The sequence below is a fragment of the Glandiceps talaboti genome, chromosome 18, assembly GCF_964340395.1.
Source record: "Glandiceps talaboti chromosome 18, keGlaTala1.1, whole genome shotgun sequence".
Taxonomy (NCBI): domain Eukaryota; kingdom Metazoa; phylum Hemichordata; class Enteropneusta; family Spengelidae; genus Glandiceps; species Glandiceps talaboti.
In genome coordinates, this window is record NC_135566.1 from 10602501 (window position 1) to 10620748 (window position 18248).

General features: G+C 36.1%; 2 protein-coding genes and 1 long non-coding RNA gene across 5 annotated transcripts in view; 1 reads left to right on the top strand and 2 right to left on the bottom strand.

The window, feature by feature from the left end:
* Nucleotides 1-662, bottom strand: part of LOC144449111 (uncharacterized) — a 2103-nt gene extending 1441 nt beyond the window's left edge. The window contains exon 1 of the long non-coding RNA XR_013482155.1: nucleotides 580-662. This is a non-coding gene — a long non-coding RNA (uncharacterized LOC144449111). The remainder of the gene's footprint in view (nucleotides 1-579) is intronic.
* Nucleotides 1-18248, top strand: part of LOC144449641 (cystine/glutamate transporter-like) — a 60792-nt gene that overhangs the window by 19642 nt on the left and 22902 nt on the right. The window lies entirely within an intron of this gene.
* On the bottom strand, nucleotides 11103-15264 carry LOC144449109 (uncharacterized). 3 transcript variants are annotated; one of them, XM_078139569.1, is made up of 5 exons: nucleotides 14766-14859; nucleotides 13423-13549; nucleotides 13039-13182; nucleotides 12211-12496; nucleotides 11103-11564 (listed from the first exon to the last, which is right to left on the bottom strand). In XM_078139569.1, the coding sequence occupies exons 4-5, from the start codon at nucleotides 12416-12418 to the stop codon at nucleotides 11512-11514; spliced, it is 261 nt and encodes an 86-aa protein (XP_077995695.1). In that variant the 5' UTR covers nucleotides 12419-12496; nucleotides 13039-13182; nucleotides 13423-13549; nucleotides 14766-14859; the 3' UTR covers nucleotides 11103-11511. The 3 variants fall into 3 exon arrangements, with proteins under 3 accessions (XP_077995695.1, XP_077995694.1, XP_077995696.1); XM_078139568.1 differs by lacking the exon at nucleotides 14766-14859 and adding an exon at nucleotides 14879-15264 and having other exon boundaries at nucleotides 11104-11564; XM_078139570.1 differs by having other exon boundaries at nucleotides 11104-11564.

An 18248-nucleotide genomic window follows, 5' to 3' on the forward strand; every position in this document is an offset into this window, starting at 1 on the left:
GACCACGCCCATAGCAACAGCCAAATAATCGCGTATATTGCAAAGATAACAGGAATAGAAAGACAAATAAATAAACATTCAAAAAATGTATGTAAATATGCCTAGCAACAAGTCCACGCCCATAGCAACAGCAAAATGATCACGTATATTGCTAAGACAATATCAGAAATTCATACACAAGTGAACAAAAACATACAAAAATGTATGCAAATATATCTAACAACATGACCACGCCCATAGCAACAGCCAAATTATAGCATATATCGTAAAGATAGCAACATGGTTGGATAGGCAACTGGATAGTCATTCAACAAATGAACAGTTCTTGTTAGCATGGACTACCATATGGATAAACATTTTTAAAAACTGTACAGTTGTGCTACAACGCCATTGGCGGTATTTTTTATTTGTTGTGTCAACCAATGTACTCTGGTCATGGCTTGCGATAATGTAATAATATCAATATCATAAATCCGTATTAACTTATTTGAATAACATTAAATAAAGTAGGTTATTTTTATATTCATTAGTTTATTTATCATCATGTTTCAATCAAATAATTATCTGGATATAACTTACGGCAATCAACTTCATCGCTGCTATCGTTGCAATTGTTGACTCCATTGCAGTACAGTGTATGATCGATACACTCCCCATCATCACATTCCCACTCCAAGAAATGACATGCCTCCACGTCTAGAAGAAAGACAAACCAACGAATGACTATGTCTGGGGAAGGACAGACAGACAGACAGACAGACAGACAGACAGACAGACAGACTTAAAAGTATGATTATGACATTGAAAGTTAAATCAAGCCAATTAGGCCACCAATATATGAACACACACTAAATTCCAAACTTACTACCAAACCAGATTGACTTTAGATTTTCAGTTAGGCGGCATAATGTTTTTTTACGCCTTACACGAGGGTTTTTTGTTACAAATTACATGAAACAATATGCAGACGCTGATAGCAGGCAAGCAAATTTTATCTCACTGTGAACACATACCAACATCATTGTCGGATGAAACAAAAAAAACATTGCTTACGTGCGCATGTGAGATGTGAAAAACATCGTGCCGCTTAACAATTGAAACTCTATTTGGTACTGGTGTTTTTCTTAATTTCAAACGAAAATATAAAACAAAACAAAAATAAGATAGCCTTTACCTGATAATGCAACCACAAATAGAACAGCAATAGTCAAAAACAAAGTATACTTCATAATCTTAATGTTGGTGGTGTGAGCTGAACGGTTAGATGTTAGATATGCTGTATCTAATCGACCACTGTCTCTGCTCGTACTCGTCTGCTATATAAATGTTTGGCCAGGTGACAATGGTTTTTAAGCACTATTCTCTCCAGGGTCGTTAACTGGTACAGATCAAAGGTCATTGTTCTATTTAATGTTCCAGCGAATATCATAGAAGAGAACAGCCTGTTATTTCTGTATGCTTTGTTAAAAACTGGTCAGTTTCTCTTCTTCTTTGATCACGTGGTATGGAGTTAGGGAGCCTTCAGTATTTACAGGGGGAGGGCCGGAGGAATCGGGGGATGTGTCACATTTTACAAACCTGTTCGTATGGGAGGGTCATATTTTGCATTACAATATTTGGGGGAGGGTCACATTTTACAATCCGTAGTTTTGTGACCAAGTTGAAGATTCAATGATTGTCAATGATTTGTTTTGTGTGATTTGAGATGTAAACGTGAGATGAGCACTCAACGAGCACTTTACATGCAAAAATACAAAAATAAAAATACACATTATTGTAAGATATTGTTTAATAAAACGATGCATTTTGTTGAGTGTACCATCTCAACGTATCACTCACACTGTACGTGAATGTTGTTGTTAAAATATGATGGTGATGGTAGCAGTGATGATGATGATGATGATGATGATGATGATGATGATGATGATGATGATGATGATGTTTTTTTAATGTCTGTTACTTTACAACCATTGCAGGAGTTATGTAGAAACGCCTGTGAACAGAATGGCGTTTTATCAGTGGTGTACAATGATAACTGTCTTTGAGGGTGCCGAAAAAAAGTTTACTTCTTATCACTACCAAACTGACAAACACTGACTAAATCAACACCGGGTCCCCTAGGTTCACGCGACTCTCTTATCAGTTTGTTTATGTCTGTGAAAGTTAGTCATGTTGTAACACAAAATTCGAGTGTAAGCTCATAGATTAATTTTGAATTTTGCACTAAAAGTCGAATTCTATTGTTAATGATATGCTTTAACGTTGACCATCCATCAATGGTCTATGAATTCACCAATTTCACAAAATGTTGTCCACACACCCTTTCCTGTAGTGACATGGACATTTTCTCCGCTACCCTTGAAAAACTACCAACACACTCCTGGCCAGTTGGTTCGTCACATCCACAGACTTTCAATTCTGTAACTATTTGTTGACGATCGAAAGTCTTCATTTAGGCTTTTCCATATTGAAATAGACGATCGCAACTTGAAGGTTTCATTATTACCGTATTACAGAAAAGTCGGCTGATTTGCATATTTGATATGACCTACATATTGTGTCAGATCACAGATTGCGGGTTTGAAGGTATATACATGATAAAGTGTGGAGTAACAGTGAGAAAATCATATTTGATGTCCGAATAGCCTTGGTTCAGTATTAAAGTCACTCTATATTGTAAATTATCATCAAAATTGTATTAATAATTGTAAAAAGCTAAACATTAATTAATAAATTGGTAGTCGGCTCGTTCATTACATAGACCTCCTTACATAAAATGATATGGTCAAACGAAAAGTTTTAGCACCCATTTCGGTGATGAACAATTTATCCTGTTTAGGCTGTTAGTCCTGCTTGCATACGGAGTAAGTCGGCTCTTCCTTCTCCGTCACGGTTTTGAGTGAAACGCGTTCACCTGCAAGCAGGACTAGTACTTTCAGAACCAACAGTCGACAGACGACGCGTATGGTTGCCTTTCTATTAGAGTGGCATTGATCCGGTTCTTCTGAATTACTCAGATGACTTCTGTCGTTTAGATTTCAAAATCCGGTCAAGAAATTTCGAAAAGGACCGTACACAAGCGGAGTTGCTAAAATACAAACTCCACGATGACATCTGTTGTAAGTATTTATTGCAGACTTGAATGCCGTGTATATGTTTTGTTGTATTGTCATGTGTGTTGGCGATTTTTTGCCCAAAACTCAACATATAACCTATACACTGAATTATTTTTAGGACCAGACAGACTATTACGTTGCATTATATAAGCTTACACTCGAATGTTATGTTACAACATGACAAACATGACAAACATGACAAACTTTCACAGACACAGACACAGACACAGACACAGACACAGACACAGACACAGACACAGACACAGACACAGACACAGACAAACTGATAAAAGAGTCGCGTGAACCACAGACAAGTACATGTATGTGCATGAACCCACATCAGAGGGGCCGGTGTTGTTTTTGTATCAATGTTTGTCAGTTTTATAGTGATAAGAAGTAGACTTTTTTTCGTTCTGATCACAGGCGTTTCTATATAACTCCTGCAATGGTAGTATATGTACAAATACTGCTTTCTAATACAGAGTCAAAATCATTTAATTTGTATGTATACATATAATGGGAATATTGATTAATGTTCAGTATATGTAATTCTCATGGGGAGGGTCATGTTTTACAAAATGGGACAAAGGGGAGGGTCACCTTTTACGAATGGAGAATGGGGGAGGGTCATGTTTTTCTTAACAGACCATGTGTGATTTCCTCCGCCCGCCCAATTATCTATAAGGTTACTTGTAGAAATTTCGACCTGAAGTATATAATCGGTACACGTAGCTAATACTACATTCAATGCTCATCTGATCAGATAGATAGTTTGGAGATTTTCTGGTGTAATTCTTGCAGCCTTACAAATACTTTAACAGACCTATACAGAACAGGTTAAGAGGTGCTATTTCCCAACAGAATATTTTCCCAATCCTTGATTTCCCTGTGTGTTGAAAATCTTCAAGAAATACGAAACTGTTTGACATGTACACGGGTTATAGAGCTAGCGTAGCGCCTACAGGGAACAGCGATTTGAACTATCTGACGTTGACGGCCCATGATAAGCTTTTCAGGTGGAATCCTGTCCATCAGCTGGTACGATAATTGAAAACACAAGTGAAGTGAAACAAGGCAATTAGGACTTAGAAAATATTAACAACTTTCAAAGTTTGTTATTCTAACTGTCACCCATGTAATCTGATAAGGATAGACAGATAGATAGATATAACACATATACGCCACATGCCAGCAAAGATGGCCTGGATGTTAGATATTTTCACGTGTAAGCTTAGGATAGATTCCATAGGATGAATTACTGAATCTTCCAAAATGTTGTGTTCATAAAGATTTTTACGTACGTAGATGTGTACTATGAATGTGAGTGAAATATTGCGTCAATAATGGGTTTATATACTGTAGGATAACACCATATATACCGGGTACAAATTTACTTCAAGAAACAACCTTGTTGTTTATATAAACATAGCACACGTAGTTGTTTAGGCATTTCAACGCGTTCATGCGTCATAAACCTTGCCCGTCTTGGCAACTTGGTAGGTATTCATGTTAATTTGTTTAGGAAACTAAGGTTCTATTAGTTCTTGAAATTGCGCAAGCGCCAAAGTGCTCAAGGATTTGAAGAATGTAGATGAAGTAATAGACGTCTTCAACAATTGGAATGTACACATGTTTAGGGTCTGACAGGTGATATTTAGTGGCACTTGTAAAGTCATTCCATGGAAGGGGATATATTCTACAACATCATAGGTGACAGTTGTTACTGCTGGGGTTATACCCGTAGGATGTTTAATGGCAATCTGTCTTCCATAAGAGTTGTATACTCAATGATTGTCATATCAATTACTTTAGGGGCATCGTATAAACATTTGCAGATGCATGGCAGGAGGTAATCCTACAAATTGTCCATAACATAAGTTTAATGAAACATGATGCATCAATTTGTATAGTGACAAGGTCAAAAACAAGTGTGAAATTCTGACTTCAACCTTGATTTCAAATTACTTGGCTCAGTTTTACAAAGTTGAACGTAATTACTTGGCGTAAACCAGATAACGAAGTTCTAATCATTTTCCCAGATTTCGAATTGAATGTAACGTTTGCATACATATATACGTACGTGCATGCATACATGCATACATACATACATACATACATACATACATACATACATACATACATACATACATACATACATGCATACACATACATACATACATACATACATACATACATACATACATACATACATACATACATACATACATACATACACATACATACATACATACATGCATACATGCACATACATACATACATACATACATACATACATACATACATACATACATACATACATACACATACACATACATACATACATACATGCATACATACACATACATACATACATACATACATACATACATACATACATACATACATACATACATACATACATACATACATACATACATACATACATACATACATACATACATACATACATACATACATACATACATACATACATACATACATACATACATACATACATACATACATACATACATACATACATACATACATACATACATACATACATACATACATATATTTTATGAAACGTCAACATTTCTTGACTCTTCTGTTAATTAATCTATTAACCAGATAGTAAATTTAGGGCTTTATAAAAAGCACATCCGAATTGTAGAGGCTGCAAGTAAAATCATCTTGAAGAATATTACGTCAAATAAAGTCATACTAAACAGATTTATGTCTGTTGGTTTGGCAATAGAAATGGAAAAAAATGTGAAATAGGGATAGCATCATGGTATAAGTCGTACAAAACATTGGAATGGTGTAATGAGACTCTAGGGAGATAGAATTACAGCGTAGAATAGTTTTTCCCCATTTGATACCTGAAGGAAAATGACAAAATCCTCCATCAGCACTACAATGTCAAAGTTCAACTTATGAGGTAATACGCTCACCCGAACTATTCGGGATAATTACAGAAACTGAACAACATATACGCATGCGTCAAGGCTTAGAAAAGAATCTGGTAATGGGAGAAATGTCACACGCGAATGATATTTTAATCGCAAAATCCTGTACGGATGATATCAATTTTTTACTATTTAAAATAGGTGGCAGGTACATGATGAGTTCTATAAATACCACGTATCTTCAGTAGTTCTAGCACATGAAAACTTTACTTGCTAATGTTACACACATACGTGTCTGGTTAAATTATAAAGCGCTGATTCTTATAGCAGCATTACCAGTTGCGCAGATGCTGTGATATGTAATCTGCAATGTTATGGTTTGTCCCATGAGACGTAAATCTTAGTCAGCCACCGTATAAGGTTAATCCGCGTCATGTAAGGGTTATTTAAGCCTCAATTATTAAGGTGATAACATTAACGGTCTTACTAATAATTTATCCATCATTCTTATCACCTTACTGACCTACTATTAAAGTCACCTGTTTTTTATGTCTATGGCAACGTGCACGTTTTGCATCATGATATTCTCCAATATCGCTCCTAACAGATATGTCAACTTTTATTCTAGGTGCAAATTATTGAAATAACATTTCTTTACAACACCAGATCAAAGAGTGTCTACGAGTAATTAAATTTGATAAAGAATTTAAGAAATATTCATTCAAAAAAGAAAATTTAATTTCTGAAAGTCTGCTTTAAATGAGAAATAACCATGTTTTTTGTTTGTTTAATGTTTATCTTGTTTTGACTGGGTTAAAGGGACACAGGCCAAGTTTAGACGGTTTTTTAATTTGGTGGTTGAAATGAAATACTTACGTAAAACCATCACGAAACTAATAAAGTATAGTGTTTACAACGATTCATGACTTCGATGGAGTTAAATATCATCTTCTGACTCTGCTAGCACAGCTAAAAGATTTGCGACAAATCGCCGGCGGCAAAACCTTGCAGCCATCTTATCATTGTACGTTCAGAGAATTTGAATGTTATCACGTGATAAGGACAACAACCTTCCGTGACGTCAAGATGGTAATTTATGCTATGACCCATGACCCTCTTGAAAAACAATGGAAGCTGCTGACCTTGCCGACGCAATGTAAGTGTGGCGAATTTTCTCTCTACGGATCTAGCTCTCTGTCCATTCTTATATTTTATCTTGTATGACTCATCATTATTGTTCGTTTTATTTTTTATTTTCTTACGGGGTTTGCAAAGAAAAACAACTAGCGTAGGACCGAGAGAGACGTAGCGAAAGTGCTACGTGTGTTGTTCGCGCTAGCTGTCAGCTGGTCGAACGTCGATTACTTCACAATTTGTTTATCTTTAGTTACATGTAATTGTGGCGTCCACCTCGATGCCCACACTCGCGCAGATGTAAATCTATTTTGGCATAGCTAGCTTTGAGGATATTTACATGTGATTGACGGATAAGTACAAAGCTAGAAGCTGTTCACAGCCTGTTATTTGGGCATAGGCACCAGACGTGTTGTGAAACCTCATTGCCCAAAGTTTTCTATTTTCTTCAAGTGTACAATGGATTAGGTTCGTAATGTCTGGCCTTTCATTTCTGCACTTTTAAGAGTACATTTAGTTCAAATTGGTCCAAATAAAATGGGATTGTAGGTATATAATCAGAATTCTATCATTTATTTATTTAGGTAGTTTTTTATGGGGGTGAGGCTGTTGGAGAGTCAGTTATGGGGCGGGGGGGGGGGGGGGGGGGGCAACAGATCTAGGATACTGCACACCTGACAGAAATAATTACAACACAGATAAGTTGATCAATATTTATTATATTATCTGTACAATGTCTTGCATATCTACTGTGTAAAAATAGAAAATAACAATAGTGTACAACATTTTTACATTTGAACCCTTTTTACCATTCTTTTATCTAGGCAACCTGGCACCATGGGCAGCAGTGTAAAGGGCAAAGTCACGGATGGAATAATCAATGCAAATCAACGGTCTGTGTTTGAGCCACTTGTTCAATGACAAAACAGACTTAACAAACTGCTCACTCAGTAAACTCTCACTAAGTATGGTGAGCAACAATGACCAAAGGTTTGCATAATTATTTGTCAGCATATGCCAACCAACTGAAAGCGAAATGTGCTACTGTAGTATGCAGCTAGGATTCTACATATCAAACATGCTGCTATGAATTCCTTACATTTTTAGTGAAATATTTTCATAGGTCTACACAAACCAATGGTATATAATATTGTCTGATTCTTGAAAACCATAGTAAGTGAACACAATCAATGTTTATGCAGTGCATGTATATTTTAGTTTTATATGGTAAACCACATAGCATCATATCGCATAAAAGAAATACACTTTCACTGCTTATGTACAATGATTGCTATCAATGACTAATTGTTAGTTTTGATAATGTCTCCTTTAAAATCATTTATGGACAGCCTATGAAACCCCATACTTACATACATGCACACACACATTACCCTTACCTCTGTCATGTAGGTTGTATGAATAAATTGATTGTGATTACTATTAAATCTTACTTTTCGTGTCTCTAGTGTGTTTAGTGTGCATACAGGCTGTTACAAGATTGTGTTCAATGTTTTTACTCATAAACATCCTGCAAACCATAACATAAAGATAACTTAGAAGTGTGACAATACAACTTTGTCAAGGAAGTCATTATTTCCACATTTTGTTGATGTATGTACGTACGTACGTACGTACGTACGTATGTATGTATGTATGTATGTATGTATGTATGTATGTACGTACGTACGTACGTATGTATGTATGTATGTGTGTGCATGTATGTGTGTATGTATGTATGTATGTATGTATCTATCTGTATGTATGTATGTGTGTGTGTATGTATGTATGTATGTATCTATTTATGTATGTTTGCACATGTAATCAGTTGTGCGATTTGTATGACTGACAGTAATTACTAAAGATATGTCAATATAGTGCAAATAGGCATAATTCTCTCGGGGGACTTTGCAAGGGGTGGGCTGGGGGGATTGGTCATGTTTTCGAAGCATGTCGAAGGGGGATGTTCATATTTTAGAAACCCGTCCGGGGGAGGGGGGTTCACATTATAAGTTGACTCATTATTTATTCTAAAATGCACTCTGCACTATTTCAAACAAAGTCTACAATTCTGAGAGAAACAACACATATCCCTTCAAACGAAGAGTAGTATATAAACTGATGGAATCACACACACTTCCCTACATACAATATACTCGAGACATAACTTTTTGAAAGTCTGAAAGTCAAGACTTTTTGAGGTCTGAAAGTCCCCATCATGTATTGTCTATGGAAAAAGTGCCAAAGCCATAAGTTTAAATATTAAATATTACATATTACAAGTAAACTGATGGAACTGAGCTTTTTTCCATAAACAATACATGGGAACTTTCAGACCTCAAAAAGTCTTGACTTTCAAAAAGTTATGTCTTGAGTGTATTGTATACAGGGAAGTGTGTGCGGTTTCCACGCAAAGAGTGACCTGTGTCACAGACATGCTGAATACAAGCTTTTGTAGAAAGACAAAGTAAAACTTGGAGTGGCTCACGTTGGAAAAAGTTTTGGCCAGCAACGAGTATAAAGTTGGCGGCAGATTCAGATTCAGGTAGCGTCATATTGAGCGTCATATTGAGTGTCAGATAGTCTCAGATCCGAAGACACCCGACGGATTCAATCAAACCTGAAATAATACCATTGAGACTACAGGGAAAGATTCTTTTGATGGAAGGTGGAATCTCTCTGCCTGCACAATTGTTAAAATTCAAATTTAAATTATTTTTAAAAATGGCAACATAAACTTAATTTTTACTGACACCATGTACATTATTAGCAAAATGTATCAACCAACGAACATACAGTGGCTGAACTTGGGGCTATCAATGTCATGGTGGCAAGTATTTCAACTCTATTTCACATATTTTTCCCAAATAAAAATTGTGCAAGCAGAGACATTCCTACTGCCATCGAAAGGTTGTGAAGGGGAATATTTCCCTGTAGTCTCAACAGTATTATTTCAGGTTTGTCCTTCCGGCCAGCCGTCGGGTGTCTTCAGATCTAAGGCTATCTGACGCTCAATATGACGCTATCTGAATCTGACGCCAACTTTATACTCGTTAGCCAGCAGATACTAGAGTGATATGAAATGGCCAAGGAAACAAATGAAAGCCAAGAGGAAGAAGAAATAAACAGCAGTGCTTCCAGCTCCACTGACTCGAGAGGATGATTATGATGATGATGATGTTGATGATGATGATCATGTTGTTTTGGTTGTTTTTGTTGTTGTTGTTGTTGTTGTCCTCAATGTATTGAATGACAGTGATAGTGACACTAAGGAAAGCGACAGTGAGAGTAGTGAAAAAAACAATCCACAAAGTGATACTGAGATTTCAGCGTTATTACAGGTTACTCTATCGAGGAGAGTGTGTACCACATGGAAATCACGATATCCATTATAAACAAAGAATAATGTACCAGTAAGTTTGGTAATACCTGTGCATGGCAGAAATATGTGTTGTGTAATTAAATCATTAAAGAGACAGTATCTGTAACTTGATGATCTTGTTTCAATACTTTCGTTCTGTGTGTCAAGTGCAGTTTCTTGTTCTACTCTTTAAAACATGCTGAAATACCCTGTATTTGGCTTGTCAACACAGCCTGTATATGTGTAAAGTGCACTGTTATTGTTGATAGTTTTAGTCCAGACTAAAATTCACTTGTAAAAAATAACAATGCAGTTTGTTCATATACAGGTTGTGTTTACGTTTACAAGTGTTAGCCAAAGACAGGAGTGTTTCAATGTGTGTTATGGAGTAGGACAAGAAACTAAAAACTGTAGTTGATAAACAGAACAAAACATATTGAAAAAATCATTAAACGTTACATCTACTATGTCCACATAATTTCCATCCATCTATCAGTGAATTTGTCATTTTGAGATGGGGGAGGTCAGATTTTAGAACTTTGGCTTGAAAGGGGGTCACATTTTACAGCTCAGACATACCCTAAATCCCCCCCCCCCCCCCCCCCCCGGAATTACTGAAGGCTCCCTTAGATTTGTTTTGTAGCAAATGGTTCTCTTGGTACTATTCACAAGGTTATCCAATCAAATCAAACTGCTGTGTCTGAGCACGGCACTACAGCTTTCCAGGAACTCTTGAAACAACTTTTTTTGAAGGTTTTGGATATTGCAGACACTTCATGTTCATGAAAGTCATATAAGTTTAGTGGTATCAAGACACATGTTGCTCCACCAGAAGAGATGTGGGAGGTGGTGTTACTGGCGCTAGATGTGTTGATATTCTCCTTGGATCAGTTGGCTCCAGTTCTCTCGTGTTGCATTCCCCTTTTTTCTTCCAGCCGTGTTTGTAGAATTGATTTTTTCTAGGCTGTATAATGTGGATATGTTTTCTGTTCTTTCACTGTTTTCGTAGACCATGTGCTGCTCTTTTTATTGTAGCCTCTATGATACCTTCAAGATAGAATTAAGAAAGATATATTTTTTGAAATAGAGATTTTGCAAAACAGTTCACAAAATGAGTTCTCCGCTAGAGGATTGTTCATCTGTTGTTGCATAATGACACATGGTATGTTCTTCTGATTTACCCTGCAATTTGAATGCAGGGTAAATCTCATATTTGTGTCTCGTAGTAGAAGCTACATAAACTGTTCAGATCTTTCATGAAGAGAGTGGGTTTGAAAGGGGACACTAAACACAACTTATGTTCAAGTCATACATCAACTCAATAGCAAACTATAATGAGTTCAACAAAACAACTTACATATATTAGGTTTAGAGTATTGTACATAGATGATTCACTACACCTACAGACAGCACTGTTGAACCTCTGTTCAGTTGTGCTAACAAGTGATGCAAGCACCAGAATTGTGACTGTGTGCATTCCATTTATTGTGCGTGAAATGTACGTGCACACAAGGGCAAGCTTGGGTCATAAAAAGAAAGCTTGTATCTCATAATAAATGAGTACTATGCGTAATGAATTTCATATGACAAATATAGCTACTTTACTGGACAAACTTGATACTTGCATCTTCAGGAACTGATGTACATCTTAAAATTCATATAAATATTATCAAAAACAAATGAGTGCACTTACCAAGTAGAACCAGTGTTTCACCCTCAAATGATGCACATAGCTCTAACTGGTGTTCCTTCCAAAATTTGTCTACGCATGGTACAAGGCAGGTTCTTTGTATTCTGTTGAATGTGGTCTGACACAATAACTTCAAAGAGAGCACCTTGGCAAACCTATCAATGTTTGCATAGTTGTTGCCTGACAAAAATATTGCTGCTGCTGCTGTCATTAGATCTCCACTATGTAACCTGCTATTCAGAACTGGTTGCGAGCACCATTTGTATTCGAGGTGTCCAGCTGGACATGTCTGAATATAAATCACAAATTTCAATATGTATTACAACTAGGTACATTTAAAAACTCAGGATGGTGTAACCACTGGCAAATATACAAACTAAAACTTAAAACTGATCAATGGATCTAATCACATTCTTCATTCAAGGAGCTGAATTTTCTGTGATGTGATAGCATATCTTCTATTTCAAATATTATCTTGTGGTAAGGTAAGAATCACAATAGAACTTTTTTATTGTGCATGGTAACAGAATACAGAACACATAGTACATATCTTCATCCTTTTGGTACCAAGCATTCGTAATATCAGTAAAATGAGACGCAGTATAGTGTACAATTTTAGATGAAGTTCAAGATCTTAGATTGTAATTTCACAAAACAAGCAGCTCTTATCATACATAATACATATCAATAACTTGAGTAGAGTAGAGTACTCCTTTGTAGTTTAATACTCTTTGTATAGTTTTCATTAGTGACATGAGACCAATTTTGAAAAAAAAATGTGCATTAAAATAGAAACCCCAGATTTTTTGTTGAATAACAACAATACCTTACCGATCTGATTCACTTGCTGCAGAAATTTCAGAAATGTCAGGACCACTTAATTCCTTCATTGCACCCATGTAATAGCTGTGAATTGGGGTTGAAGTGGTGGTGGTAATTATTTGTTCAGTAACTTTACACTGCTGTCCACGAGACCTGAAAAGCATGTGAAACAATACAACTTTAAACTTTTATACAATATATGTTATTTTTAAATATTACTGAACCTTTTGCATGCATTTAAATTCAACAAATTCAGAGTGAGTTGCAGCACTGATACATACATACATACATACATACATACATACATACATACATAAAATTAGTTTCTAGCCAATGGAATACCAAGAGTTCAAATCAAAGTTCACAGTGAAAGCTAAAAGTTAAAATATTTACACCAGCTGTGGACCTCGCTTCATCATCTTGTTGCCTTGTGGTAAATGCTGGGTCTTCCATCATTGTAGCATGATGTGATGTACTTGGCAGTGGTTCACCCCTTCTACACTCCTTATGATCATGATACCTACCGCATAATGTAAAAACACTTGATTACAATACTGCAGTACAAGAAATTGTATTATTATTATTATTAGACTTACTTAGTCTTCTGGCTTTGCTAAATTGTCCTTATTTTGCAGTGCTAACTTGTTTAGTCAGTCAAAGCAGTACTGGTAAAAAACAGGAGTCAAAGACAGTAGGTTTTAGGTATTGTGTAATCATCAAGAAGGGGTTATAAATTGGAATTTAAGGCATTGATTGCTGATGTCATAGCTACACAAACTAATTTATCCATTCTAATATAAAATAATGGCAGTCAATGAAGCTGTGACTAATAAGTATGTACAAGTACACTATCTGTACATTTAATTCATGTGGAGAACATGCCACTTGACAGATGCTTTCTAAATAAAACTAAAACAAACATGCAGTCATAATTGACACAATGAATTCATAAACCCCCCTCACCCCCACCCCCACACACACACACCCACACACATCAAACAACTAATGTATCCGTCATAAATCACTGGAAATAACTTTGAACATAAAACAAACAAGAGCTACTTCAAACGATCTCCAAGAAGAACAACGACCAAAAATTTTCAATGTAATTGTAACGCACTTTTATGGTTTCATGTACTCAAAACAGCTTGCATATCGTTTGACCATGGAGATATACCTCCGTACGCTCACTAAGTCTAACTATAAACATGTGCATAAAATAAAGAAATAGTAATTTTTTAGTTATTACACTTCTCCTCTGCATTGAGATAATCTTATAGTATAGCTATTTATCGACCCGGGCAGTCGATGCGATTACTCGATTCTGACTTGCTATTGTACAGTCGACATGCAAGTAGCACTACGCTACGTATACCAGTACAGTAGCACCTCGAAGTTTGTCTTGGACAGTTCCCGCGAGTATTGGTAAAAAGAAAAACCCTCTGCAAAATTGTGTAATGGAGAGCGTACGGTAATTGGTAAGGCTGGATCGATCACGCTGAAAACGTCAGCGAGTAAGCTTAGTAAATGTTGAGCCGATCCGCGAGTTCTCACATCTAATACCAATAGTAACACTACGCACAACTTCAACAGGAAGTGAGTGTATCGTGTATAGCGTACAGCTTGCTATAACTTACAACAGAACGTTATTCACCTCTACAATATTGTCACCACCTTCGAATACAATAGAAATGACCTTAATTGGTGCATGATTCCCGAAATAAATTTCACTGTACCTCACAGTGCACAGTAGAAAGTGCAAACATGTAGGTTGTAAACATCATGACATTACACGACACTCAGCAAAACATGTACAATCATGGCTTTCTACGTGTGCATTTATACTTACCAGTTTATCAAGAATTCCGCAACTTCTCGATTACTCTTCAACGTCAGTTTGTCCTTTATTGCTTTCCAGCGGTCGATCTGCCCAAAAATATTTATTTTCCCTGAGGTAAACACTGCTCGTGACCCTTTTTTAGCCGAACTGCTTACCATCGGACGACCGGGGCCAAGCTTATGTGCCGCCATTCTGAGATATTCGATGACGTAGTGTACGTGACGTAACTGTGACGATTCACTTTTTATCAGCGATAGAACGCATGCGTTATTCATGTAACGGCAGGTTTTCTCAGCATTTGTTAATACGTACCAACAATTATGTCATCGCATCTTTTCTATATTATACCTAAATACCAAGATTGAGTTCTACCAGTATCAAGTAATGGATGAGTGTGTTTCAGTAAGTAGAATACAATATGTAACAATTCGTAGGCAACAAAAATTACGTCCAAAAACCGTCTAAACTTGGCCTGTGTCCCTTTAAGGTCAAAAAGCAAAATGTCCCATTTCCCAACTTTCACTATTTTTCCAAACATCTAGAAAATAACCATGAAAGGAATTGACCCCTTTAATACTAGTATTTTACCGCTTTGTCTTGTTTCCATCAAAAGATTTAAACACAGACTATGGTGGGTTTTTTTTTTCATCAAAGGCCCAGACATGTCTGATGGGGAAAAACATGTCAAGCTTATCATATCTTTTTGCTTTGAAAGTTATATTTACATCAACATGTATTGTTCATTAATTATATAACTATCGATTGTTCCCACATTCATTTTTCAAGTAGGAAGCGATGTTAAAATTGTTTTATAATTAGAAATCCACAATAAATACCCAATCCTCATCCATATGGCCACTTTAATGTTCAAGAAATGCAAGGCATCTGAAATAAGTAAAAAATAAAGTAAAGGGCGCCTTGAAAATTTGTTGGAGCTAACTTCAACTTGGATACATATGCTATCTAAGTTGTATTTCATGAATATAGACTCATGCATTAGTGCTGAGATTTTAACGTAAGTGACGTTAAAATTAGCTCATTATAAGGACAAACGTCTGCCGAAGAGAACCAAAAAAGGTCAAAATAGTTCAATATTTCAGTTTATGCTTCGAGATATTATTTTATCATGTGGTTCCTTTTCATAAAGAGATGCCGCCACATAAATAGATTGTTTTGAGTAAACAATTTAAGATATGGAGTACATGGTTTCATTTATCTCGAATAAATACCGAAGATACAATGTGATAAGCAAAGTGACCTTTCAAATAGTCATCACTCACCTCATCTTCTATTTTAATGTCACAAACGTTATTCATTTGATATGTAAGAATGGATATAAACATATACTCAGACATGATATCCCAGTCGATTTACTACTGGTAAACATTTACGAGTGATGTCTGCATCTTATAAATACCTGTCAGTTATTCATGTAGAGTAACAGATGGTCAGATTTAGTCAAATGAGAGTTCATGCGTCTTCTGACCTTCGTTCAAATCCATTTAAATTATCAAATTATATTTTTAAAAACCCATTTCAACCTAGTACTGATGCAAACAGGTATACACGGAAGTATAGAAAAGAGTCCTTGTTTGTGAGAGTTTGACCAAAGAAAATATAGAAAAACGACATATTGTCGTAACTTACTAGACACTGTGGGAATTGCATTGTGGGAACCACTAAATACTTATAAAACTATATAAAATCAGGAGACATGCTACAGCTGAAGGAAAGAACAGTATGTCGTAAAACATCCCCGATGAGCTCATTTGTAGTGTGACATTCAAATTAGATCGAAACTAGCAATTCATATAATGTTGTTGTCTCTAAAGGACAAAAAAAGAAACGACGAATTTTGTACTGGGAAACGCTCTTACAATTTTAATGACAGCTATTGTCAATCTGTTACTATAAATAACATGTAAATATATTGTAAGAAAATAATATAGCAGATTGAAAATATACATGATACGATAATAATGATACACAGACAGACAGACAGACAGACAGACAGACAGACAGACAGACAGACAGACAGACAGACACATACACAGACACAGACACAGACACAGACACAGACACAGACACAGACAGACAGACGGATACGCACACATTTATTAGATGCACACTGAATATTCATGACTGCTAAGAGCTCAGATAAGTAATCAGAAGATATAAAAATAGAAAGTAATAAAAAGAGTAAATTTCAATTTATTGGCAACGGAACGAAAATTGTGTGATGTGAGCTCATGAAATGATTCCAGAACCCAAAGTTTATGAAAATGCCTTAATGGCGTTCCTCTTTAACTGGGGATGCTTGCTCTTACATACGGTGAATTTTGTTCAATGAAAACGTGTAAATTACAAGACAGATAAATGTTGATAGTTTTCTAGTACTACATGTATTATCATTACTTGTGTTACACGCAACCAGTCTTTAAAATCTCAGATATTTCATATTATTCCATCATTTAAAGTATAGTAAGTTATCGGACATTGAAAGTTTATATGTTTAATGTTGATAACTGCTACACTCTATTCACTCTATTCTTCTATTCCCTAGCGTCTTTATACTATCTTTTAAGAAGTCTGTTTTTCAGTTTTCGTGTTGAAAGTATACCAATGCCCTCGGGAAACGGCTTTTATAGGTACGACTTTCGTGTGAAAACAAAGCTTGTCATAGATATAACCATAGACCCTCCATTGTGGGGGGGGGGGGGGTCTATGATATAACGTAGCGCCATTTTTATGAAAATAATTCCAGAGTAAAAACTTTGGATATATGTAACAGTAGCATAATTATTAATTTCAATTCTGTTTAACTATTCAGAAGCTTCACACACGTACGTACACACACACACACACACACACACACACACACACACACACACACACACACACACACACGCACACACACACACACGCACGCACGCGCACACACGCGCGCACACACGCACGCACACACACACACACACACACACACACACACACACACATATGACCCACTTAGGTTTGCGATGTTTGACATATACATTCATCATGGGAAATTTGATACATCCTCCTGCATTCTATCATTCGCTCAGCTTCGCATTTCAACCTTCCCTTGCAAAATCTAGAAATAGAGATTATCAACAGTCTGTATCAATGTTCTTTAGAAATCTAGTTTCAGATTTAGAAAAAAAAATGGGCTTATTGCAGGAATCTTTGACTGTATAAGTGAACAAAGCATCAATGCTATCTCATCCGTTCTTCAGTGTTTACTGTGTCTCGTCTACTCGCGATAACAATCTAATAAAGCAACTCACGCAGTTGTACACTCATCCAAGCTCTCCCACTTTGTCAACATATCTTGAAATACTATCTAGTATCTTCAATCCAC